The sequence below is a fragment of the Bos taurus genome, chromosome 10 (assembly GCF_002263795.3).
Source record: "Bos taurus isolate L1 Dominette 01449 registration number 42190680 breed Hereford chromosome 10, ARS-UCD2.0, whole genome shotgun sequence".
Taxonomy (NCBI): Eukaryota; Metazoa; Chordata; class Mammalia; order Artiodactyla; family Bovidae; genus Bos; species Bos taurus.
Window position 1 is genome coordinate 10,190,717 of NC_037337.1, and position 24,773 is coordinate 10,215,489.

Below are 24,773 nucleotides of genomic sequence, written 5' to 3' on the forward strand. Positions count from 1 at the left end.
GACTCTTTGTGACCCCATGGACCATGTTCCGCCAGACTCCTCTGTGCATGGCATTCTCCAGGAAGAGTACTGGAGTGGACAGTCATTCTCTTCTCCAGGGGATCTTCCTAACCCAGGGATTGAAACCAGGTCTCCTGCATTGCAGGCAGATTCTTTACAGTCTGAGCCACCCTAGCCAGGCTCAATCTAAAATCCCCTGGTTAAGACTATGAGTAGTTAATGCATTAAAATACTGAACTATTACCTACTCATATAGTCCAACCCTGTCATGATCAAAAATCTAGGCACTGTGAAGAATGCCTACAATAACTCATGCCTCATTCTTGGTGGACAAGTGAAATAATAGATCATTTGCATTACAATATATGCATTCATTTTTTTTTTCCATTCTAGACAATTACCTGAAGCAAAAGGACTTCTCTGCTTTTTCAGTTTTATCTTGTGTACATCATTTTATTTGTATTAAATCATCATTTACTGCAGTAATTTCCCTCTCTTCATTTGTTCAAATAGAGGTGTTGTTCCACATACAAACCTTTTATGTATTTAGGTAAAAGTTTCTGAACTTTATTTCATACTTTTTAGTTGTTCTTTATGTTATTTATTGTCATGTTATACACTTTTAAAAGTAATGTTTTCATTATTTTAAAGTATGTTCCCACTGTAAAGAAATTTTGGCACAGTAAAGCATAATGAATAAAATAAAAGCAAGACCTAACTCTAACATCAACAGATAACTACTGTTAACATTTCTGTTTTCCTTCGGTTTCTCTAATGCTTTTCATTTTTAAACACAGTTTTCACACTGAATTTTTAAGTCTACAAAGTACATTTCCACTATCATATATAAACATCAAGTGTTTGTCCTTGTCAAATATTGCAAAGATATCATTAGAAACTGTAAGGCATGTTTGGATATAAGGGCAAAGTTCATTCTGAACATACACACACACACACACACACACACACACACACACGCAGAGTTAGTATTGGAAAATGTCATATTTTGTTCAGATACATAACCACTGGGTGTGTATCACACTGGAGGTCACATTTTATAGTCATTCAATAATCCTCATTCAATAACCTTGTATCCTTGGCCTTTGACAAATGTTTGGGCATTGGATGGAATTCTTGGGGGTCTGGCCTAGCGACTGAAGGTGCATGACTAATGGGACATGATCCCAGGCAAGGGAGAAATCCAGTTCGTGGACCTGAGAGGGGAAAAGAAGGGCCGAGCTCAGATAGGTCTGAAACCTGAGCGAGTGGCAACCTCATTGTTTAATTATATTTTTCTTATTTTACTTCTGGATAATTTCCCCCATTTGGGAGAACAATTTCGATCACCAACTCCTAATACAAGTTCCCAAGCAGCAACGGGCAAGGATAAAGGGCTGGTGGGCGTGTTCCCCGCCCAAGGCCCCTGTTGGACCGCGCAGAGGCTGGGGAAACAAACCCACACCCGGAGCAACGGGTATAAAGAACCCGGCCACGGCTCCAGGCTTCGTAGGGGGAAGCGCTCTCCTCGTCCATCCTCATCCGTGTTAGGTGCAGTCCGGGACACCAGGAAGATGGCACCGGCTGGGGGCAAAAATGTCAAGAAGGTGAGTGTGCGGGGGACCCAAGGGTGCTCTGGGTTTAGATCGGCCAGCCCCGCACCCCAGCCTGGAGAGATCAGAAGGCCCCCAGCCCCACCCCCATCCCCAACCTGGGGAGAGCAGAGGGCCGCCCCCCACCCCGAACTGCTGCTTCGGAACACCAAGGCACCTCTGAGCCCCGACCCCTGTCCTCTGACCACAGCGCCCTCTAGAGCTGTGTGACCCCCCCAATTCCAGGGCACCCCTAAAACTCTGAGTCCCGCACCCCAAGACCAGAGCACTCCCCCAAGATGTGGCTCCTAGACCCAGAGGTGCGACTTCTCTCCCCTCCGGCGGTGGGACTTGGGGTCGCCTGCTGGGCACCCTGGGTTCCTCTGGGTCTGCGCGCACCCCTCGGCGCCCCTAGCAAGAGAAGGCGCGAGCCTAGGCTGCGACCGTTTCGTCTTGGGGACCCCACCCCGCAAGGTTCTCGCCAGTCCTAAGGCTCTGCCATTGGTTGGATGATGGTAAGTTTTCGCAGGCAGTCTGGATTTAGAAATCACAGAACAGTGTACCGTGCAGGCCTCGAAAAGACTGTTGACGAAACATTAAGCACAATGGCCCTAAGATACTGAGAAAGGACTGCTGAGTTTCTAAAATAAAAACGCAGTAAGATGCCCACCTTTCCCTTGGGACTAGTCTTTCCGTCCAGACTGTGGGCCTTCGGGGAGTGGGGGAGGGAAGGGGTGGGTGAAGGGGTGGATGGACTGATAATAAGGTTACAGCTGGAAGCGGGATGAGAAGGACGGAGGGAGGAGGGAGTATCCTTGCCCCTTGGGTGTCAGAGCGCCCGGCCCCATGTCTGGCAGAGGCCCGGGAATGGCAGGGAAGGAGACAGGGCCGGCCAACTATACCCGTGAGGACAAATTCATTGCCAGACATGCCTCTAGAAATGGGTTGTACCTAGTTTCTAAGGGGATGACCCCGCCTCAAGAACACCTCCACATAAGGAAAAACAAAAATTAATTCAATTAAAAATTTTAAATGCCATGAAGTCAAAGATTTAAGATGTTGAGATGGCAATTGCTTATAGACTGTCACCTGTTCAATTCGGGGGAGAATTTTTGCCAATCCCTACATCTACTAAAATAATGTATGGCTGGAAAGGATGATTCCCATAGAGATTTTTAAAATATTTTTGCTTTGGCCCCATTTGCATTGCCATAAATTCTAATCCACTCCCCAAACTCACAAAATGAAACATTTTAAAGGATTACTTTAGCAAGATGGACATAAAATGAGGAGAAAAAAGTTTCTTTGGTAACCTGGTTTCCACCCCTATGTCACTGTTAAAATATGGATAATACTATGTCTACACTTCTGATTAAAATTAAAATGTTACAAAGCTAACACTTGTTCATTATAAACAACTATGAACAACACTAACAGCAGTGTCTGCTACATTTTGATGTATATTCTGCTAGTTTGTCTAAGCAAATATGTACTTTTTAAACAAAAACAGTCTGATATTAAACACATTGCTTTGCAACACCTTTTCACAAAAAATGTCTTGAGCAATTTCTCATAGCACATTCCATTTTAAAACAAAAAAAGGAACAGAAAAGTCTGAAGTTCAAGTTATTTAAAAACGCAGTAGACAAGTCCATTCTATACATGTGCATCTCCATTTCTGCCCTGCAGATAGGCTCATCAGTACCATTTTCCTAGATTCCATATATATGTATTAATAAATAATGCTTGTTTTTTCTTTCCAACTTACTTCACTCTGTATAACAGGCTCTGGGCTTCACATGTGCTTAGTCAGTCAGTTGACTCTGACCCTTTGTGAACCCCATGGATGTAGCCCTCCAGGCTGCTCTGTCCGTGGGATTCTCCAGGCAAGAATACTGGAGTGGGTAGCCATTCCCTTCTCCAGGGGATCTTCCCAACCCAGGGATGGAACATGGGTCTCCTGCATTGCAGGGAGATTCTTTACCATCTGAGCCACCAGGAAAGCCTAACAGGCTCTGGGTTCATCCAAACCCACACAACACTGTAAATTATCCTCCAATTAAAAATAAATAAAATTTTATAATTAAAATGCAGTAGAATCCAAGTGTTTTTCCTGATGAAATTGTTCAATAAATTAGTGGACAGCATGGTAACTGAATCACCACTAGCCACTTTGCCACCAAATATCATATTGTTAGTTATGCTGTACATCCAGATGTTGTGGCACTAAAGTCTGAACACACACACAAGAGTTCAATGAGAGTTTCTAGGTGACTGAAAAAAATATGAATTATTTCACGCAAATTAAAATTAGTAGCCAGTCATATTTCATGTATTTGATTGTTGTTCATATTTTTATACAACTGTACTGATTAGCAATATATCCATTTTTCTTATTAATTGGGTCATAATGATCAAAGTTGTAGTTCTAAGATGTGACATTTAGACACATTGTAATCATGACAGGTATTTGGATTTCAAAATTGCATGTGGTGAATTCTATACTTTGTAGTTGTTATCTCACGGACTTCAACACTTGAATTTTTTCTATCTGGAAAAGCTATTCAGGAATAGAAAACACATATATGTGGAATCCAGGAAAATAGTACAGATAAACATATTGGCAAAGCAGAAATAGAGTCACAGATGTAGAGAACAAACTTATGGTTACCAAGGAGGGAAATGTGGGGTGGGATGAACTGGGAGATTGGGGCTGATGTATGTACACTACTGTGTATAAAATAGATAATTAATGAGGACCTCTTGTTTAGCACAGGACACTCTACTCAATGATCTGTGGTGACCTAAATGGGAAAGAAATTTAGAAGAGCAGATACATGTATACATATAGCTGATTCACTTTGCTGTGGTAACCTAAATGGGAAAGAAATTTAGAAGAGCAGATATATGTATACATATAGCTGATTCACTTTGCTGTGGTGACCTAAATGGGAAAGAAATTTAGAAGAGCAGATACATGTATACATATAGCTGATTCACTTTGCTGTGGTGACCTAAATGGGAAAGAAATTTAGAAGAGCAGATATATGTATACATATAGCTGATTCACTTTGCTGTGCAGCAGAAACTAACGGAACATTGTGAAGCAATTGTAAAATTACTTCACAATTAAAAAAGAATAGATAGCACAATCCTCCTGTTTTACTGCTTTAAAGTAAAAATGTTTCTTTTCAGATGTTTCTTTTCTCTGAGCACCAGCTGTTGAGTTCACATGGGGAGGGGCAGAAGGCGATAAGGACTCAAGATGCCATTCAAATTCTTATGAATGCCTCTCACATATTTTTGTAACCCTTGTTATATCAGCATTTATTAACCATTAATGGCAATAAATGGAACACAGTAGATATGTACATTCCAGGTTATTACTTTACATGATTTTTTCAGGGCTGTCCCACTCTCCTCTCTCCCATTTAAAATCAAATCTAGATACTATTTGAGGGTAAAAGAATCAGTGAGCCCTCTAGGGGCTGACCTGGGAGACTGTGTAAATTACTCAGAGACTCTGGACTTTGTAAAATCAGAGAGAGGTTTCCCTGGTGGCTCAGTGGTAAAGAATCCGCCTGCAATGCAGGAGTTTCAGAAGACACAGGTTCTATTCCTGGTCAGGAAGATGTCCCGGAGGAGGGCATGGCAACCCACTCCAGTATTCTTGCCTGGAGAATCCCATGGGCAGAAAGGCCTGGCAGGCTACAGTCCACAGGGTCACAAAGAGTCAGACACAACTGAAGCGACTTAGCATACACAAGCACACAAAATCAGAGTAACCTTTTACTTTAAAATTTATGATATTTTGAAATAAAAAAATGATTCTACAAGAATATTACTAATTCACAAATCGCTTTAAAAATATTAAGTTCAAAGTTGCTGTTCTAACACCAGGGTAATGATTGCATGTACAGTAAATGGAATAGGTATGCAAGTTGGACTAGAAATCAGTTTACAAATATTTTATTTACTGGTCTCTTCCCAGTTCTCTCACTTGCAGAGAGCAGGCCGTGCATACTTACAACTTTCCGGACAGCATAATGCAGCTGCTGTTATGGAAACTGAATTTTAGCACCAAAGACATGGCCAATTGATTTGGCCATCTTTGTGGTGGTATATTCTGCCTTCTGTTCTCACCAAATATATTTTGACTTTTCAGTCTCAAAACGCCTTCATAGCGTCATATGCCACTTCAACTTCTTTATAAAATATAATCCTCTCTTTTGTTTATTGATAGAAAAAGGAGAAAGACTTTAACAGTCACCATTTTAAGAATGTGTGCTTAAGTATTCATTTGAGGCTTTACAACAAAACCTTTTCATTTAATCTTTCTGAAGATATTTATTCAAACATAACATCTCCCACAGTATCCTTCAAATACTATCTAGTGTGTTCTGAAAAGCCCCCATCCCTGGCACATACACATGGAAACACAAGCTTGCATTATACGAGCATTCTGATGGTTTGCCTTATAGTCACAAATTTCTGAATAAAATATATATGTATTTTCTGAGAATTTTAAAGAAATCATACTTCTCAACAATATTTTCTGAGAATTTAAAAGAAATCATACTTTTAAACAATATGGGAGCAAAAGTTCTGTTGTAGAAATGAGTAGAAAATTGTATTTAACATTCAAATATTTCATTTATCCATTTTCTCCCTCCCCCGCCCCATAACTTTAGGGCATCCTAGAACGGCTAAACTCTGGAGAGGTCATCATCGGAGACGGAGGGTTTGTCTTTGCGCTGGAGAAGAGGGGCTACGTGAAGGCAGGGCCCTGGACCCCAGAAGCTGCTGTGGAACACCCAGAAGCAGGTTGGTGCACAGCTCTATTTTAAGCTCTCGTAAAAGACCACTGTGCTGACCCATGCCTAGGAGCATGCCATCAAGCAGATGCCTCCATGCTATGGTTTCCAAGTATTTATTATTGCCTGCTGGGCACTGTGCCAGTGTATAAATATAGATCCACCTGCTGGGTAAATACCAGTGGCCCCTCCTTATTTCTGTCACCTGTGTCTACCTCTTGCTCCCTGCTCCCTGCTCTAGATGAGTCTAGCACCTGGCTCTCTTCCTCCTCCTCTGCCCCTACCTACCTCCTCCAACACTCTAGATGACTCCAACATCCATACATGTGATTCATCCAGCACTCTTCCTATTAGTACCCTGACTTCCTCTCCAACAAACGTTCTTCCTTCCCCACCTCAGCAACCCACTCCATCAATAGCTGTCCACCTCTGAAATCTCAAGGACAAGTACTGCATTCTCTGACCACGCCTCCTCCTATCTTTTCTGCTCATTCTTTCTAGTACTCCTGTTCTTCAGTCTCATCACATCTGTCCTTCAGTGAGTTTTAGCCATTCTTCCCCATAAGTCCACCTTCCCTCCTTAACCCACTTTAAGTTCCATGATACAGCATCAGTCACCGTCTTGCAGATAAGCCCTCTTCCATTATATATTTGCCAACTAGTTAAATTCATTGTATACTAGCTCCACCCTATTTAAATTCAACCATCTACCTATGCTGCATCTGTATCCACAAACCTTATTCTCACTTTATCTTCTTGATTACAGATCTTTTTGGCTAGGAAGGGAGGTAGGATGCAGTCTGAAAGGAATAAATGTTGTCTTCAGGGCCTCTGTATCATCCTTAAGCAATAGAGAAGGATTAATCTTTAAAAGGGGAGGAAATGGGCCACTTCTACAGGCCCAGAGAGTTCAGGAGGATGTGGGGCTCTCAAGGTTGATGGGTTAATCCAATTATGTCTTTATTCCAGGTCTCAAGTCCCATTTCTTCCTAATCAGATCTTAACTTTTGGCAATAGAATACTTTTCTGGTTGAGAACTCTCAATGGGTGGGTGTTCTAGCTGGCCAGAAAGAGATCTGACTCCAGAACAATGTTTGAAGAGTAATTTCCTGTGGCTGGTTGTGGCTTCAGCTCTTGCGGGTCAGACCAGTCAGGAAACACATTATGAAGCAGAGATTTGTGCTCAAGAGTTCTACTAGGAAGTATTTTCAAGAAACAGTACCTCTAAGGGAGCAAGGGAAGCAGGATTGAGCAGCAGAAAGAGCTCAACTGTGATGAGTTGCAACAGAGGTCCCAGCCAACCCCTCAGGGGGCTTCAGAGTTGGACAGGCCCCTCAGAGTTGCCCCAGATGGAGGCAAGGGGGCTAGTTTGTGCTCTTCCCCTGTGAATAGACCAAGCCCTACATACAACCTTGATCTCCCCTCCCGCTTTGGGCTAAGGCACTTCCTAAGGAGGGTCGGTTGTAAGTCAACAGCAATCAACACTTGGAAAGAATCTGAATCTTTCAGAGGAAGCCAGAGTTCTTGTGAATACTATATAAGATAATAAACAGTTGTTTTTTTATGGTAAAGGAGAGCATGTTTCCATGAATTCAGAAATGAAGGATGGAAACTAATGAAGAACATAATCAGAGACAGTACAGCTTTCAGATCCAGTACAGACTCTGCTGCTGCTGCTACTGCTAAGTCACTGCAGTCGTGTCCGACTCTGTGCAACCCCATAGACGGCAGCCCACCAGGCTCCCCCGTCCCTGGGATTCTCCAAGCAAGAACACTGGAGTGGGTTGCCAATTCCTTCTCCAATGCATGAAAGTGAAAAGTGAAAGTGAAGTCGCTCAGTCGTATCTGACTTAGCAACCCCATGGACTGCAGCCTACCAGGCTCCTCCATCCATGGGATTTTCCAGGCAAGAGTACTGGAGTGGGGTGCCATTGCCTTCTCCAGTACAGACTCTAGACCCAGACTAACTGGATCAAATCCTGACACAACCACTAGGTTGTATGGCCTCGGGGAAATTACACAGCTTCCCTGTGTATAAACTGAGATAATATTGACATCTTCCTCATGAATTTGTTATGAGGATTAAATAAATTATATGTGCAGTATTTAAAATAGTGTCTGTGCATGTTAAACATGACAAGTATTAACTACTGTTATTATTCACTTGACCGAGTTGTTTCTTATCTTGTTAATATTTTTGGCTGTATTAATGTATTTCTTGGAGATGGTTGGGTGGTATCACTGACTCAATGGACATGAGTTTGAGGAAACTCTGGGAGAGTGTGAAGGACAGGCTTGCTGCAGTCTGTGGGGTGGTAAAGAGTCAGACACGACTTAGCAATTGAACAGTCTGTTTCTTGGTTGTATTCATCTATTTCTGCTAGAGAAGTACAGAAAGGTGTTCAGTTCACACAGTCCCTAAAAAGTATCAAAAGTAAAAGAGCTATAGTCACACTGTGAAACCTAGCAAATGTACACAACTTTTATATGTCCAAATAAAAGTAGAAATAATACTGTGTGCTCTACTATTAAAAAAAAAAAAAGTGAAATGAGGAGGCTTGGGAAGCTAAACCAATGCTGCTGTGCTGCTGCTGCTGCTAAGTCGCTTCAGTCGTGTCTGACTCTGTGCGACCCCATAGACGGCAGCCCACCAGGCTCCCCCGTCCCTGGGATTCTCCAGGCAAGAACACTGGAGTGGGTTGCCATTTCCTCCTCCTATGCAGGAAAGTGAAAAGTGAAAGTGAAGTCGCTCAGTCGTGTCTGACTCTTAGCGACCCCATGGACTGCAGCCCTCCAGACTCCTCTGTCCATGGACTTTCCAGGCAAGAGTACTGGAGTGAGGTGCCATTGCCTTCTCCAAAACCAACAGTAGATCTCAAATTTTAGATTCACCAGTGGAGTTTGCTAAAAATTATAAATTCCTAGCCCCCATTTATAGAAATTTCATCAGGTTTTGAGGGGGTCCAGGAGCCTGCATATTTATAATACCTGACCCCAAATAATGGCAAGGTGAACCCCACTTTCAGAAGCACTGCATTAAAGGGATGTAAGAAACATAGTGGAGTAATTAAGACCTCAGACAGAGGATTTCTAATATATCCATGTTTTGTTTCTTAAGGTTTGAGTGTTGGGGTAAACTCAGAATGAAATATTTCTTGGGCCAAACTGACATTAACAATAAACTACCTTTGCCCAAACTCTGCCTTGAAAACAAAATAAGACTCTTGTTTAAACTGCAAGTTTCAATTTTGTGAGTCAAATTTTCTTTTTTAAAGTTACACATTAGAGGAGCTCAAGAGAAATTGCTCTGATTTCCTTTGATTTTATTAATGCAGAAACAGCACGTTTGATCTCTTGGCCATTTGTGTCTTGAATATTTTAAGCTTATTTAAATGTATTGAGCATTTGCTCTACTTTTTCTTCTGGGAGCTGCCTGCTTTTTCAAGAATTAATGAAAACTCCATAGTTCTGAGTTATTAGATTTAATCCTTTCTGCTACAGATTGACATCCCATATATTCAAGTCTGCCAGCGCCTAGATCAAACTCTGTCAACCCCAGTGCAACTCCAGGATGCATCAGAAAAGACAAATCTCCTGCTTGTAAATGCATCCTCATAGAAACATTTCATAGGACCTCAGATGTATTTAACCTGTTCAAGGAGGGGAGGGGTGAAAGGTGTTTAAAACCAGGTGGCGCTAGTGGTAAAGAACCCACCTGCCAATGCAGAAGACATCAGAGACATGGGTTTGATCCCTGGGTTGGGAAGATCCCCTGGAGGAGGGCATGGCAACCCACTCCAGTATTCTTGCCTGGAGAAGCCCACAGGACAGAGGTGCCTGGAAGGCTACAGTCCACGGGGTTGCAAAGAATCAGACACAACTGAGGCGACTTAGCACGCATGCACACTCATGCTCTAAATGAGAGAATGATCTGTGTCATGCTGGTTTATGCAAATGAGTTTATTTTCTGCAGGTGCTTTTCTAATTTTGAGTGGGTGATAGCTGGAATTCTTATAGATTCTGATAAGTTTCCCTGCAAACTGAATGACACCCAAAACATTTTTGTAAGATTGGTGCCTGGGCTTGACTTTTGGTGGCTGTAAGCAGTGAGGAAAGGAAAGTTATGCTACAGATCTACCATCTCTTATCCAAGCCCTTGTGGGGCCAAATGCCAGAATTTGAGGGAATTTTAGATAGTTAATACGTTACATATGCTATATATTGTGTAACACTCTCTTTAGGGTCTAAAGTGCTCCCCCAACCTGCATCAAACACATTAATACTCTTTTTGCATCAATATATATGACTGCTGCTGCTGCTGCTGCTAAGTCACTTAAGTCATGTCCAACTCTGTGCGACCCCATAGACGGCAGCCCACCAGGCTCTGACGTCCCTGGGATTCTCCAGGCAAGAACACTGGAGTGGGTTGCCATTTCCTCCTCCAATGCAGGAAAGTGAAAAGTGAAAGTGAAGTCGCTCAGTCATGTCTGATTCTTAGTGACCCCATGGATTGCAGCCTACCAGGCTCCTCCATCCATGGGATTTTCCAGGCAAGAGTACTGGAGTGGAGTGCTGTTGCCTTCTCCAAATATATGACTACTCACTCTAAATGGGATACAGTTATAAATATCCTCACATTAGTTCAAGTCACTTTGCTCCCAAGTTATTTTGCTACAAATTTATTATCCCAGTGAAGAAATATTGCAAAATTCTTTTGACTTTTTAGAGTTAGCTGTGGAATTCCAAGGAATCACCTTTCTCAAGAAAATTTACTAGGTAAAAGCAATGTTCTATACATATATACCTGGATCATGTACATATATGATCATATATATATATGCATATACATGTATGCTGCTGCTGCTGCTAAGTTGCTTCAGTCGTGTCCAACTCTGTGCGACCCCATAGACAGCAGCCCATCAGGCTCCTCCATCCATGGGATATTCCAGGCAAGAGTGCTGGAGTGGGGTGCCATTGCATTCTCCGATATACATGTATACACAAATATATACTTCTATAATATTGTATATTACATTGTATGTCAAGTATAATACATACTTTGTAATATTTAGCTTCTATGATGCTAAAATGAGACTAGTATAATGGAGCGTTTAAAGCTATAAAATGAATATAATTAGTATAGGTGTATCATTGTTGTAGGAACCAGTCACATCCTATATTACTGGTTACAGGATAAAGACTCAAGAGTTTTATCCTGAGAGGATAAAACAGAAACAGAAAATAGAGGAAACAGAAAATAGATATTGAGTGGATATCCAGAAATCACCAGAGTAATTCTCCTACTGAAGTTTATGCCAAAAGTTGTGGTTCTTGCACTCAGTGGAATTAGTATTGTATTTGGAAATGAATTTGGGTCTGGAAGGGTTTGAGGAATCTGAATATTTAATTGTTCCCAGGTGAACCTAGTAAGATCACACTTGGAGAAGCTCTCCATTTTTAAGAAGCATGAAGGAATAATCAAATCAATTAAAAGTGAAAGTTGTCTTCACCTTTCTGAATCACTGCCCTCTGGAAAAATCTGATAAAACTTATAGGCCCTCTGAGAACCATAAAATGTTTGTACATGCAAACAATTTGCACACTACTCCAGGGTTTTCGTTTTGTGTTGTACAGTCTCTGGAAATCTATCAAAGGACCAGCTGGGTGGACTTGTTCTTCATAAGAAATTCTGTCACGGAGAACAGGAGCCAAGTCTGTAGTCCCTTCTCCCCTACTCCAGCCACACCACTGTGTTTTCCTGATTACTCTATGTAAGGGTTTTCAGTTGGTTCTGTTACAAATTAAAACAACTTTGAAACTCCCTAATTTATGAATGTTTTCAAGTTCCCACTGAGAACTAAAGTTCCCACGATTTTAAAAGCAAAGATTTGGCTTCAAACTTAGGAATCCATTTTCTGAAATACACTACAGGTCTTTTTTTTTTTTTTTTTGCCTCACCTTTAAGTCCAGTTATAAACAAACACAAACAGAAATGCTTCCTATGTTCTTGGCACTCTACTAGGCATCTAGGCTGCAAAGCCACCAGACTAATCTCCAGTCTTAGTCCCTGAAGGACTAAGAACACCAGTGTCCTGGTAATTTTTTAGACGCTAATGTGGTTGCTCCCAAACCTGTGCATTTTATAGGCCTCTGAAATTTAGAAATGAATTTTAGTGTCCAAAATACAACTGCTGATTTCTTACTCTGCCCAGTCATTTCTCTTGACAAAAACAAAACACCAAGTCTCACTATTATTTTATAAAAGGAACATTCTTCTGCTGTCTTGGAATGGTGATGCTCAACAAAACTGAAAGTAAGAATCAGTTGGGAAACCTTTCCAAAAAATTGCCTGTGCCCTACCCTGAACCAATTAAATTAGAATATACATGGATTTGACCCTAACATTCATAATTTTTTAAAAGTTTGCAGGGCTATGTAATGGGCAACCAGAGTCTATGACCACTATTTTAGAGCAAAGGATAATGGATAACTCTTAAAATTGCATACATTTGATTAAATAGAAAACAAAAACATCCCACTATATTTCCTGCAGCCATGAAAGCTTTGCCACATGGTATTCATCTGTGGACCTAGCTTGGTAACCTTGCTCCAACTCTGCTATCAGAATTATTTCTCAAAAACACTGAGCTAATCATATTAATCAATTGCTTTAAAACCGTTGATGTTTCCCCAGTATCTATGGTCTGGAGCCTAGAGTCCCTGGGACGATGTGCAAGGCCATTTGCACTCTGTCTGGCAGCCCACCTCTCCAAGTCTGTCTCCCATCACTTCTCCAGCATATCCTCAGCCCCGGCCATTCAGGCTGCTTGTCATTCCCCGAAAGGCCAAGACTGTTCCTGCCTTCTTGTCTTTGCTTGGGCTGTTCCCTCTCTAGGGAATGCCCTTCCCCATGTTCTTTGCCTAGCACAATCGCTGAGATGATTCCTCCTCTGTGGGACCTCCCTCTTCCCTTCACCCCACACTGCTGGCAGAGATAATCTATTGCTCCTAGCAAGAGACTCCATATCGACCTCTCATTAGCCCCCAGGATGAGCAAATGCCAGGCAACCAGGAATTTAAGCACATATTTTCATTGTTTATCTAAGAGCCTTCTGAAAGCATCACAGGCTGATAAACTGATAGCAAAGAATGTCTTTCAATCTCCCAGTTCGCCAACTTCATCGAGAGTTCCTCAGAGCTGGCTCGAATGTCATGCAGACCTTCACCTTCTATGCCAGTGAAGACAAGCTGGAGAACAGGGGGAACTATGTTGCAGAGAAAATATCCGTGAGTATCACCATACTGTGTCTCAGGCACGTGCATCATCAACAAAGCTCCCAGAGAAAAAAAATGTTAAGCCTTGTTAGAGTTTCGTTTTGTTTTAAACAAAACAGAAATGATGTATGTGTGAATAATATTCTTAGGTCTTAGCTAGAGTCCCCCAGATTAACAGAAAGGCATTTAATGAAGCAGATCAAAGAACTGTTTAACTATTAATAATTTTCCAAGTCTTTTGACTAAGTTTTTGAGTGAGTATCCTTACAAACTCTTAGATCTTTACAGTTTTTTAATGTGACAGAATAGGAGAAAGGTCATATGTGGCAGGAATCAGTGACTCTAGAATATTCCTAGTTGAGCTACAATTAACTGTGTGATGTTGGGCAAACCATTTACCTATCCCATCATATCAATAACTTCATCTCTAAAATGAAAAACGAATTCTAAAATCCATGCATCTGTGTGATATTTTGAGGACAAGAGTCAGTTTTTAGGGTCTAAATACTTCATAAAGACCTTACTTGTGATACATTTATCTGTTAATTGAGAAAGTATATAATGACAAAAAGTCATGAATTCTGTAGTTATTTTAATTGAGTTTATTCTTATTAATCAAAAAAGCAAATCATCATCACCACCACTATTTGCTAGGTATTCTTCTAACTGCAGTTTAAGCATTGGAAGATATCAGATCCTTTTATTTATTTACTTATTTTGGTCACACGTTGTGGCATGTGGGATTTTAGTTCTTGATCAGGGATTGAACTCAGGCCTCCTGCAGTGGAAGTGTGGAGTCAACCACGAGGCCACCAGAGAAGTCCCAGAAGATACCAGATCCTTTTACGGAAAGACTTTTACACTCTCACAGATCTTTGGTATAAATGTAATATTCCCTAAATACCATCGTAAGATTTATTTTTTTATCACTGTTATTGGCAGTGTTGTTACTACAAATTGTTCAACTCTGTAAAGCACTGAACTACTCCATCACTGTCATTTTCTGAAATCAAATCACTGTTGTAACATACAACTGAGATGTAGACATTTGAATAACAATTTTGCTTCAATTTCACATGAAAATGTAACCATACTGTATATTCACCCTTTTTAGGGGCAGAAAGTCAATGAAGCCGCTTGTGACATTGCCCGGCAAGTGGCTGATGAAGGAGATGCTTTGGTAGCAGGGGGTGTGAGCCAGACACCTTCGTACCTTAGCTGCAAGAGCGAAACTGAAGTCAAAAAAGTCTTTCAGCAACAGTTAGAGGTCTTCGTAAAGAAGAACGTGGACTTCTTGATCGCAGAGGTAAATAGATACTATCAAAGATGAGACGAGTACACTTCGTACATTTTATCTGCCTTTACTCTCATGAGGACTATTTGGGGTTAGGTACCAGTCATGACTAGTCCAGTAATACTTATTTTCGAAAACTTCTTCCAGTTTAGGGCTTCAACTAAATGTGATTCAGTTGATGTAATATAGCATTCTTCAAACCTTTGGACTGCAATTCACAGAAATCACCATTCTATTCTGTTTTCAAAATGCTGCTGCTGCTGCATCGCTTCAGTCGTGTCCGACTCTGTGCGACCCCATAGATGGCAGCCCACCAGCCTTCCCGTCCTGGGGATTCTCCAGACAAGAACACTGGAGTGGGTTGCCATTTCCTTCTCCAATGCATGAAAGTGAAAAGTGAAAGTGAAGTCACTCAGTCGTGTCCGACTCTTAGCGATCCCATGGACTTCAGCCTACCAGGCTCCTCCGTCCATGGGATTTTCTAGGCAAAAGTACTGGAGTGGGGTGCCATTGCCTTGCTAATGAATCACAACTCAAGAGTTTAAGAAACAGTCATCTGGGGATAATTAGGTTAATATGCAATAGGATAAGTTTTCAAATTATTTGGGGAAAAACAAAATTAAAAGTACTTTGACTTTAACTTATTTCAGTATTTTGAACATGTTGAAGAGGCTGTATGGGCAGTTGAAGCCTTGAAAGCATCAGGGAAACCAGTGGCGGCAACTATGTGCATCGGCCCAGAGGGAGACTTGCACAGCGTGACCCCTGGCGAGTGTGCAGTGCGCCTGGTTAAAGCAGGTGATGATAGATTTTGATTGGTTTGCAACTAGTGTGTCTTTTAAATGACATACAAACACAGGTCCATCTATGAATCACTATATACTATTTTTGTTACAGGAAAATCATTCATTTACTTTAAGAATGCTGATACATTATTGCATCTCAAAGAGAAAAAGTGTAAACAAAACAAAACGGTACACCCATCAGCCTTTTGAAAGGGGCAACTAGACCTACACTGAAGGTTTAATATCTAGAAGTGAGAAGAATTTTGGTAAATCATAGAGAGTATTAGGACAAATTATGTTTTACTTAAAATTTATCTCAAGTTGAGGCTTTAGATATTCATATCTTTCAAGATGGTTGCCCTATTTGCCAAAGTTTTTCCATTTTCCATAAATTACTGGTATGCTTAACTTTTTGTAATTGGTATCATAAAATTTAAAATCCTTTGATATGAAATATTGAGTATTCAATTTATCTTTTTATATAATTTCCATTCCTAATATGGGGTTTCATTTCAGTTAGGGAAAATTCACAGACTGTTTTCAAAGCTGCCTCATTTTAAACCTGAGGAATAGCACAGTGTCTATGGAAAAGTCCTACTCACTCGGTGAAGTAGAGATTTTTATTGGCTAGTCTTATCTAGCCAATCAAAATTTAATTTAATTTCTCATCTTTATCCAACTCTTGCTATGTCATGAAAGTTATTTCATATTTGTCACTAATAATTACAATTATTTAGGTTTAGGATGACATTGTAGAATCCGAATTTCTGATTATAAATACAAAAAATGAGGAGAGCGCATCCCTGGTGGTCTGGTGGTTAAGAATCCACCTCGAAATGCAAGGGGCACCAGTTTGATCCCTGTCCTGGGAAGATCCCACATGCGGCAGAGCAGCTAAGCCCATGATCCATAACTACAGAGCCTGCACTGAGCCCATGTGCTGCGACTACTGAAGCCCGTGCACCTGGAGCCTGTGCTTTGCAACAAGCAATGAGAAAGTCTTACTTGCTCAGTCATGTCCAACTCATTGAGACCCCATGGACTGCAGCCCTCCAGGCCCCTCTGTCCGTGAGATTCTCCAGGCAAGAATACTGGAGTGGGTTGCCATTCCGTCTCCAGGGCACCTTTCCAACCCAGGGTTGGAACCTGCATTGTAGGCAGATTCTTTACTGTCTGAGCCACCCCTGAAATGAGAAGCTGGCAACAAAGAGTAGCCCCTCCTTGCCACAACTGGAGAAAGCCAGCATGCAGGAATGAAGACCCAAAAATTTTAAAAAATTTTTAATGGGGGGAGAAGCCAAGTTAACATGTTTCAAAAAGATCAGAGGAGGCCCTCATCCTTCCAGTTGTTAGCTGGCAGGGATTCTTGGCCTGTGTCTCATCCTTTCCTCCCCTGACTTCAGAGTAAGTGGCCACAGTGCTTGCCGTCACTGTGCCCTGTTTATATTCTTTATAGAACTTACCCGATATCTCATTTGTTTATGTCTTAAACGTCTGGGTCTCTCACTAGACTGTAAAATCCGAGAGGGCAGAGACTATGTCTGCTTGACTCAGCACTGAGTACCCTGTGCCCAGCATACCACCCAAGCACATATAGGCTCCAAGTATCCATCTCACAATTGAGTCCATCTTCCAGTGTCGTTAGTCCAGCCTCGATGTGTCCTTACATAGTCACTCCTACTCCAAGTGATCACTTCCTCCCAGCAGCTTTAACACTTTCTATTTATAAAAAGACATATTCTAACCTGTGAGAGTCTTAATAGGGTTCTGGAGTTACACAGAGGTAGAAAATTCAGTTTTAAACCAAGCGAAGCAGTCTCTTGACTGCAGACCTTCTCAGTCCTTTGACGTGTTCATATATATTTGCAGTCTCCATGAAGGGGCTACAGTAAAAAAAAAAAAAAAATATATATATATATATATATAGACTACTCCTAATGTAATTGTTCATAGAATCTTATTTTCATTGAGCAAACCTTTGGAAACCCTGTGCTAAATTATAAAATCTTTTGTGTCCTATATTTCTCCATAACCCTTTACAAGGACCTTTGTGCCTAAATGACATCCAACAAATAGCCGACATATGATTAATTCATTAGTGTAATGAAGTCAAGAAAAGAAAGAGAAACTCTGACTACAGAATATTCAAAAAAGAAAGTGGTCAGGATCCAAGTGACCCTGTTCAGTAAGCTGTTGAATATACCAGCCTGGAATCCAATGGAAAGGTCAGGGTTAGAGAGAAAGCAGCTTGGGAGAGTTGTGTATGTAGATGGGATTGAGAGCTTAGGGTAGACAAGGAAGTGTAGATGCAGAAGAGAAGATAGCCCAATGGAATCCTGTGACAAAGCAGGATTGAAAGGTTCAGCCTTGAGGAGGGGTTAGCACATAGCACTCTAAAAAAAGCAGCCAGGGAGGTAGGATCAATACTCAGAAAACAAGGGAAGTTCTCAGAAGCGAAGAGAAGGGGAGTATTGAGGGAGTTGAAGGGAGAGTGCCACTTGGATAAAAGTGGCTGAGACGTTGAATCAGCTGAGGACAGAGAAGGGACTACTGGATTTGGCAAGATTGAGGTCATTGGTGCCCTTAACAAAAACTGATTCAGAGGAATGATGGGTAATGAGGCCTGACTGGAACAAGAATGAAGAGCAAACTGCAGGCCTAGGCCTGTAAGGACTACTAAGATGCCTGCTACTGAACACTGGAGATATAGCGTGTAGCATCAGCTCTGCTGCTCTGGGAATCTAGATGTTGGTGTCACTCTCATTATAGCCAGAAAGATTCTTTCCTTTCCTTGTTCTTGATAACTCTGTATTCAAGATGCAAAATCCTAGGCTGTGAGTTCATCAAAAAAAAAGTCCTTTTTGGATGTGGAAACAAACCAAGTGTCCAACTAATGAATAAACAAAATGCAGTGTGTGTGTGTGTGTGTGTGTATCCAATGGAATATTACTTAGCCATAAAAATGAATGAAATTCTGACACATGCTTCAACAAGGATGAACCTTGAAAACACTGTATTAAGTGAAATAAGCCTGTTACAAAAGGACACATACTGTATTTCATTTACATGAAAGTTTCAGAAAAACCTTTTCCTAAATTACATTCTGCTGTTATGCCCAAGAAACTCAATAATGCTTTAAATTGGCCTGGTGAAAGGGAACATTGATTTATTCCTCAGATGAGTGGTATGGTCACCACAGGTGCCACTGGGCAGCTGGGAGTAGTGAAAAATTATTGTGCTTTGCAATGTAATGTCAAAGATTGAAAAACATGACTATTAAAATTTGATGGTATGTGGAGGGAGGTGGGAGGGGGGTTCAGGATGGGAAACACATGTACACCCGTGGTGGATTCATGTTGATATATGGCAAAACCAATACAATATTGTAAAGTAATTAGCCTCCAATTAAAATAAATTTACATTAGAAAATAAATAAAAAAATAAAAATGGTTAACATAAAAAAAAATGTAAAAAAAGAAAAAGGAAAAAAACCTCTAATAATGTTTGTTTCTTTTCCAAAAAAGATGGACCGCCAAGTGTTCATAAATGACACTTCAATTGTATCAGACTCTTCAGAGCACTTTTCAGAGAAAGCACTTGCTGCCTGTTAGTCATTCTTGCCCAAGGGTAAGATAAGTTTGCAGGGGCCAAATGCTATCCTTCTAATTCACCATTCCAAATTAAAGCTCCCCAACTCAGAGTTGACCTCCTGGTATCTGGTGAATCTCTAAAGCTAAACTGTTCTTCCCCTTGCAGGAGCTTCCATCGTGGGGGTAAACTGCCATTTTGACCCCACAATTAGCTTACAGACAGTGAAGCTCATGAAAGAAGGCTTGGAGGCTGCCGGACTGAAAGCCCACCTCATGAGCCAGCCCTTGGCCTACCACACTCCTGACTGCGGCAAGCAGGGGTTTATTGACCTGCCAGAATTCCCCTTTGGTAAGAAAGCCATTTTATAAATCATCTCAGGGTCTTCATGTTAGACAAATTCCAAATAAACCTCTGGCCATAGAGCGTTATCATGGTAAAATGATGGCAGCATATCTCCTCATCTCTTGGCCCTACTTCTTTCCCTGCAGCCCCAAAACTTTTAAATTAGACATTAGGAAACACAGGACCAGCAAGCAAAAAGACCTCTGATTTAAAGGTAAAATCAAAGGTGAGTCAACACCTGGGTAGACAACCAATTCATCACACGTGGAGTTTGGTAAGAAGAATGCCCTCCTGAGCGGGATCAGTGAAGACTCTGCTTCTGGTTCTAGCTCTGTTGCTTAGTGGCAGAACCTTAGCAAAGGTCCGTAGTTCACCCAGATCTGGATTTTCTCATCAGATAAATAAGGTTAGGCCAAGTTATCACCAGTATGCTTTTCTCTTATTTTGAATGCTGCTTGAATACTCTAGCTATATCTGAGTTGGGGGCGAGGGCAGAGGGAAGGTGCCATCACTGGGTTACTGTGTAACAGATTTGAATGAACAGACCAAAGCAGATGATGTGGGGTGAACCCTTGCAGTCTGAGAAGAGGGATAAAACTTGTGTGGGAAGTGGGCCGTGACTCTACCTGGAGAATCAAGCCAGAGGTGAGCCTGGCCTGGCCAGCCTACTATTTCATTCTAGGGTCCTTATCTCATATTCTAGAGGGACTCTAAAATCATCAGTCTAGAAGAACCACAGAAGAAGAATGGCAAGGCATTTGTGGTTTTATTGGTGTAGAAGAGATTATTGCAAAATTTAGTGGCTTTAAACAGCAAATATTTTTTATATCCCATAGTAGCTGAGGGTCATGAATTTGGGAGAGCTTAACTCGGAGTCTCTTAATAGGCTGCACTCCAGACTCTTGCAAGGGTTATAGTCACCTGAAGGCCTGATGGGAGCTCTTTCAAGCTCTCTTAGTTAGCTGTTGGGAGTCAGGGTCAGTTTTTTGCTATCTGTTGCCTGGAGCCCTCAGTTTCTTGGCTCATGGGCTTTTCCACTGTGATACTTGAGCATCTCACAGTGTGGCCACTGGCTTCCCCTGGGATGAGTGATCCAGGAGAGAACAAGGCAGAAACCCTAATGTCTCTAATGATCTAGCCTCAGAAGTCACAAGCCATCCCTTCCATCATACTTTATTGGTCTCACAGACCAACCTGATGTAATGCAGGAAGGGTCACCAAGAGTGAGACCATCAGAGGGCAGAGATCATTGGGAACCATCATGAAGTCCCGCTGTCACAGCTGTTTAAACTGGGCATGTCAATGCAAGGTAGCTAATAATTTTTAAAAGTTAGGAACTGAATATTTCTTTTCAGAAATATAAGATCTTATCTAATTCATTTACTGAAAATAACATTTATTATAGCTATTTATTTTGAATATCTTTACTGAAAGAGAGCATCATTTATTACAGGACTGGAACCCAGAGTTGCAACCAGATGGGATATTCAAAAGTATGCCAGAGAGGCCTACAACCTGGGGGTCAGGTACATAGGTGGGTGCTGTGGATTTGAACCCTACCACATCAGGGCAATTGCAGAGGAGCTGGCTCCGGAGAGGGGATTTTTGCCACTGGCTTCAGAAAAACATGGCAGCTGGGGAAGTGGTTTGGATATGCACACCAAACCCTGGATTAGAGCCAGGTAAGAACCTTAAACTGTATTTGCCAAACCAAACTCACACAAATTATGAATACATCCAAGTGAGGTCATTACAAAAAGTACCGCCAATTTGCAGTGTAATGACAAAGAATCATTTAGCCTCTTCAAGTTCTGTCACAGAAATATTTATAACTTTAGCTTTATGGAGTGATTTCTGGAGAAAGCTTTAAGAATATAGAATATAAATAATGTAAGTTGCAACAAAATGTGATATCACACTCTTGGAAAGCACCATCTATGTAGTGGACACTAACAGTGAATCTGTTGTTAGGATTCAAGTACAAATATTAATTGCTTATTCTGTGCCAAGCACAATCCTTGGAGCTGGGAAGACAGTGGTGAATGAGATTAAAAAGGTCTTTGCTCTCAGAGCTTACATTCCATGGGGGATGAGGAACAAATAAACAAATAGATTTTCACATCAGGCAATGTGCAGGGTACTAGGAATATAGAAATGAAAGGCTGTAATCTCTGGCTTAGAGCCTCTCACAGTCTACTGGAGGGAAATGGAGAAGAAAGCTGATGTATTATGCTGTAGTTATCTACTTAAGTAGAGGCATGGATGAAGAAGGCAATGGCACCCTACTCCAGTACTCTTGCCTGGAAAATCCAATGGACCAAGGAGCCTGGTAGGCTGCAGTCCATGGGGTCGCTAAGAGTCAGACACGACTGAGCGACTTCACTCTCATTTTTCACTTTCATGCATTGGAGAAGGAAATGGCAACCCACTCCAGTGTTCTTGCCTGGAGAATCCCAGGGACGGGGGAGCCTGGTGGGCTGCCATCTGTGGGGTCGCACAGAGTCGACACGACTGAAGCGACTTAGCAGCAGCAGCAGCAGCAGAGGCATGAATAAAAAAGTAACAATGAAGAGAAGAGAATAACTGTCTCTACCTAATAGATGATGTAGCAGAAGGGACTTTGGGGCTAGATTTTAAAGAGCTAGGTAGATTTCCACAGAAGAAGGAAGTGGGTAGAAACTGCCCCCCAAGCAGAGGCAGCAGTTTCACTCTATTTGACCAATGTTAGTTCAACAAAACTGTGTCGGACAATGCCACCAAAGGAGCAAGCTGGGCAAGGCACAGGCCTGTCTTCAAGGAGGGCAATAGTCTAGCAGGCAGAGAGATAAAGAGCTAAGTTCAGCTGACATAGTAAGTCAAAGATGAAGATGTACACAGGTGCTGGGGGTCCACACTAACGGCCACCAGCGGAAAAAGTGGGAGGGCTGGTGAAGAATTTCCCACGGAACTAGTGTCTGAGCTGAGTTCTGAAAGACGAGTTACTTTGCCAGGTAGGAGAAAGGCCTAGAGGGAAGCACTGGGTGGGGGTGCCGAGAGAACGGTATGCTGAGACATTAGCAGTTTGAGAACCTCAGATTCAGAATTTGGTAGGAGACACACATCCGGACGGGAGGTGGCATCTGCTCCCACTCACGAGGTCTGGATGACCTTATCCCAAGGCAGTGAGGAGTCTGAAGGGTCTGAGACCAAGTTCCATTCCCAAGTTTCAGTAGCCTGGAGACAGGGAAACCTATGAGGAAGTCTTTTCTGCAAGAGACCAGACCTGGCAAGGCCTGGAACTAGGAGCTGATGGAAATAGAAAGGAGGCAGAGGCGGGATCTCCGGGTTGAGGGACGCAGAAGCAGCACTGGCTTTGGGAAGAGCAGTGAATGTGGGCCTAGGTGGCTCAGGAGGTAGAGCCAGAAAGTGAGGATGGGGAGGCGAGGTAACTTAGCAAGTGTCCTTGTTCTAAATCCTTAGCTTTTGAACCTACCTGTATATGAAAAGAAGGAATTCAAAGTAATTTTAGACCTACAGATTCTGGGGAAAAAGAAAAGATAAATGTGTTTCAGAGGACACACTCTCGAGAGTCCAAAGATGCAGGGTTCTAGCTCACAGCCTGGAGAGAGACCCTCACGGTTTCTGTGTGTTTTGTTCACCCAGGGCCAGGAAGGAATACTGGGAGAATCTTCAGATCGCCTCGGGCAGGCCGTACAACCCTTCCATGTCAAAGCCGGACGCCTGGGGAGTGACCAAAGGAACAGCCGAGCTTATGCAGCAGAAGGAAGCCACAACGGAGCAGCAGCTGAGAGAGCTCTTCGAAAAACAGAAGTTCAAGTCTGCACAGTAGCCTCGATAGAAACCATTTTTAGTGACTTCCTCCAGGCTTGGGCCACAGTTCCAAAACTAAGGAAAAGATAGTTAAAAGGCAATGCTTATACAAATGCCAGCTTACGCGTCAAGATTGACAGGAACTGAACAAAACAATTATAAATAACACTTGACCATTTTTTAAAAGTATGTATTTAGAACTTGGAAGCAAAATGAATAACAAGTAAATCTTAAACTGGCTTACTAAGTAAACCAGGTACACGGTATTAAGGAAATCACTGTGGCCAAGAAAAAATAATTTGGACAATAGTCCTACTTTAAAAATTTCACAGGCTGGTAAGAAGGATGAGATGTGAGCTGTCATAAATGGTGTAGCAACCAGACAAGTGCAAAGTGCTATAGGAAAGTGACTTTCAAGCTTTTTGGAAATGGCCCTTAATGAGAAACACAATTTATATAATGACCTGGTAAGGCACATGTACAACCATTGAAATAAAATGTGATCCATTCTGATATTTTTAAATTCCATTCCTTTCTGTCCTATTTCATTAATAAAATATGCTGGTTAAGGCCTTTTAAATTGATTTTATGACCATTAATTGAAAACCACACATTGAAAAAACACTGCTAAGGGACATTTCAGCTATAGGGACTTGGCTATTCCTTTACATTTCTCCTTAGAAAATCAGTCCTATGGGACCAGATTAGTAAACATTCAAAGCTTAGAGTCCTGCTGTCTAGAGTTCCAGAGTTGTTCCCTCTTTTCTGACCCATTTCCACCACTAAGAAGCATTCAGACCAATGGGGAGGCCAAGAAGGGATTGGTACCAGGCTCTCTCCATTCTGCCTTAGGCTGGATCCACCTAAATGCCTCCAGTCAGTAAGGCTAGTGAGAAATGGTCTTGAAATGGCCACCCACTCCAGTATTCTTGCCTTGAAAATCTCATGGACAGAGGAGCCTGGGGGGCTACAGTTCATGGGGTCACAAAGAGTAGAACATGAGTAAGCGACTAAACACAAAAAGGTCTAATAAAAAGAGATTTTCCAAACTCTGTTAGGGTTTCCTAGATTGAGAACTATATTTTCTCCTGGTAATACCTACTCTGAAAACTCAAGCCTGAAGATGTAAGATCACTGGAATAAATGACTACTCATTGTATTAGAAAAGAGTTCATGCTTCTTTCTCAACATTCTTGGATTGGTGTGGCTGCTTTGAAACTCTTAATTTCTTCAGCTATTAAAAAAACCAATAAGACTACCTTGGATGTATTTG

The 24,773-nt window shown here is 41.7% G+C and overlaps 1 protein-coding gene across 2 annotated transcripts; it reads left to right on the forward strand.

The window, feature by feature from the left end:
* The first annotated feature begins 1,517 nt into the window (after window positions 1–1,517).
* BHMT (betaine--homocysteine S-methyltransferase) lies at window positions 1,518–24,080 on the forward strand. 2 transcript variants are annotated; one of them, NM_001011679.1, is given in 8 exon segments: window positions 1,518–1,604; window positions 6,281–6,413; window positions 13,572–13,690; window positions 14,793–14,984; window positions 15,623–15,770; window positions 19,514–19,696; window positions 21,144–21,372; window positions 23,333–24,075. In NM_001011679.1, coding segments are annotated over 8 exon segments (1,224 nt in total). In that variant the 5' UTR covers window positions 1,518–1,571; the 3' UTR covers window positions 23,520–24,075.
* The last annotated feature ends 693 nt before the right edge of the window (window positions 24,081–24,773 follow it).

Coding starts and splice junctions, on each gene's coding strand:
- BHMT (XM_024997311.2), top strand. Junction 6,414..13,571: donor TGTGGAACACCCAGAAGCAG/GTTGGTGCACAG, acceptor TCAATCTCCCAG/TTCGCCAACTTCATCGAGAG. Junction 15,771..19,513: donor AGTGCGCCTGGTTAAAGCAG/GTGATGATAGAT, acceptor TTCCCCTTGCAG/GAGCTTCCATCGTGGGGGTA.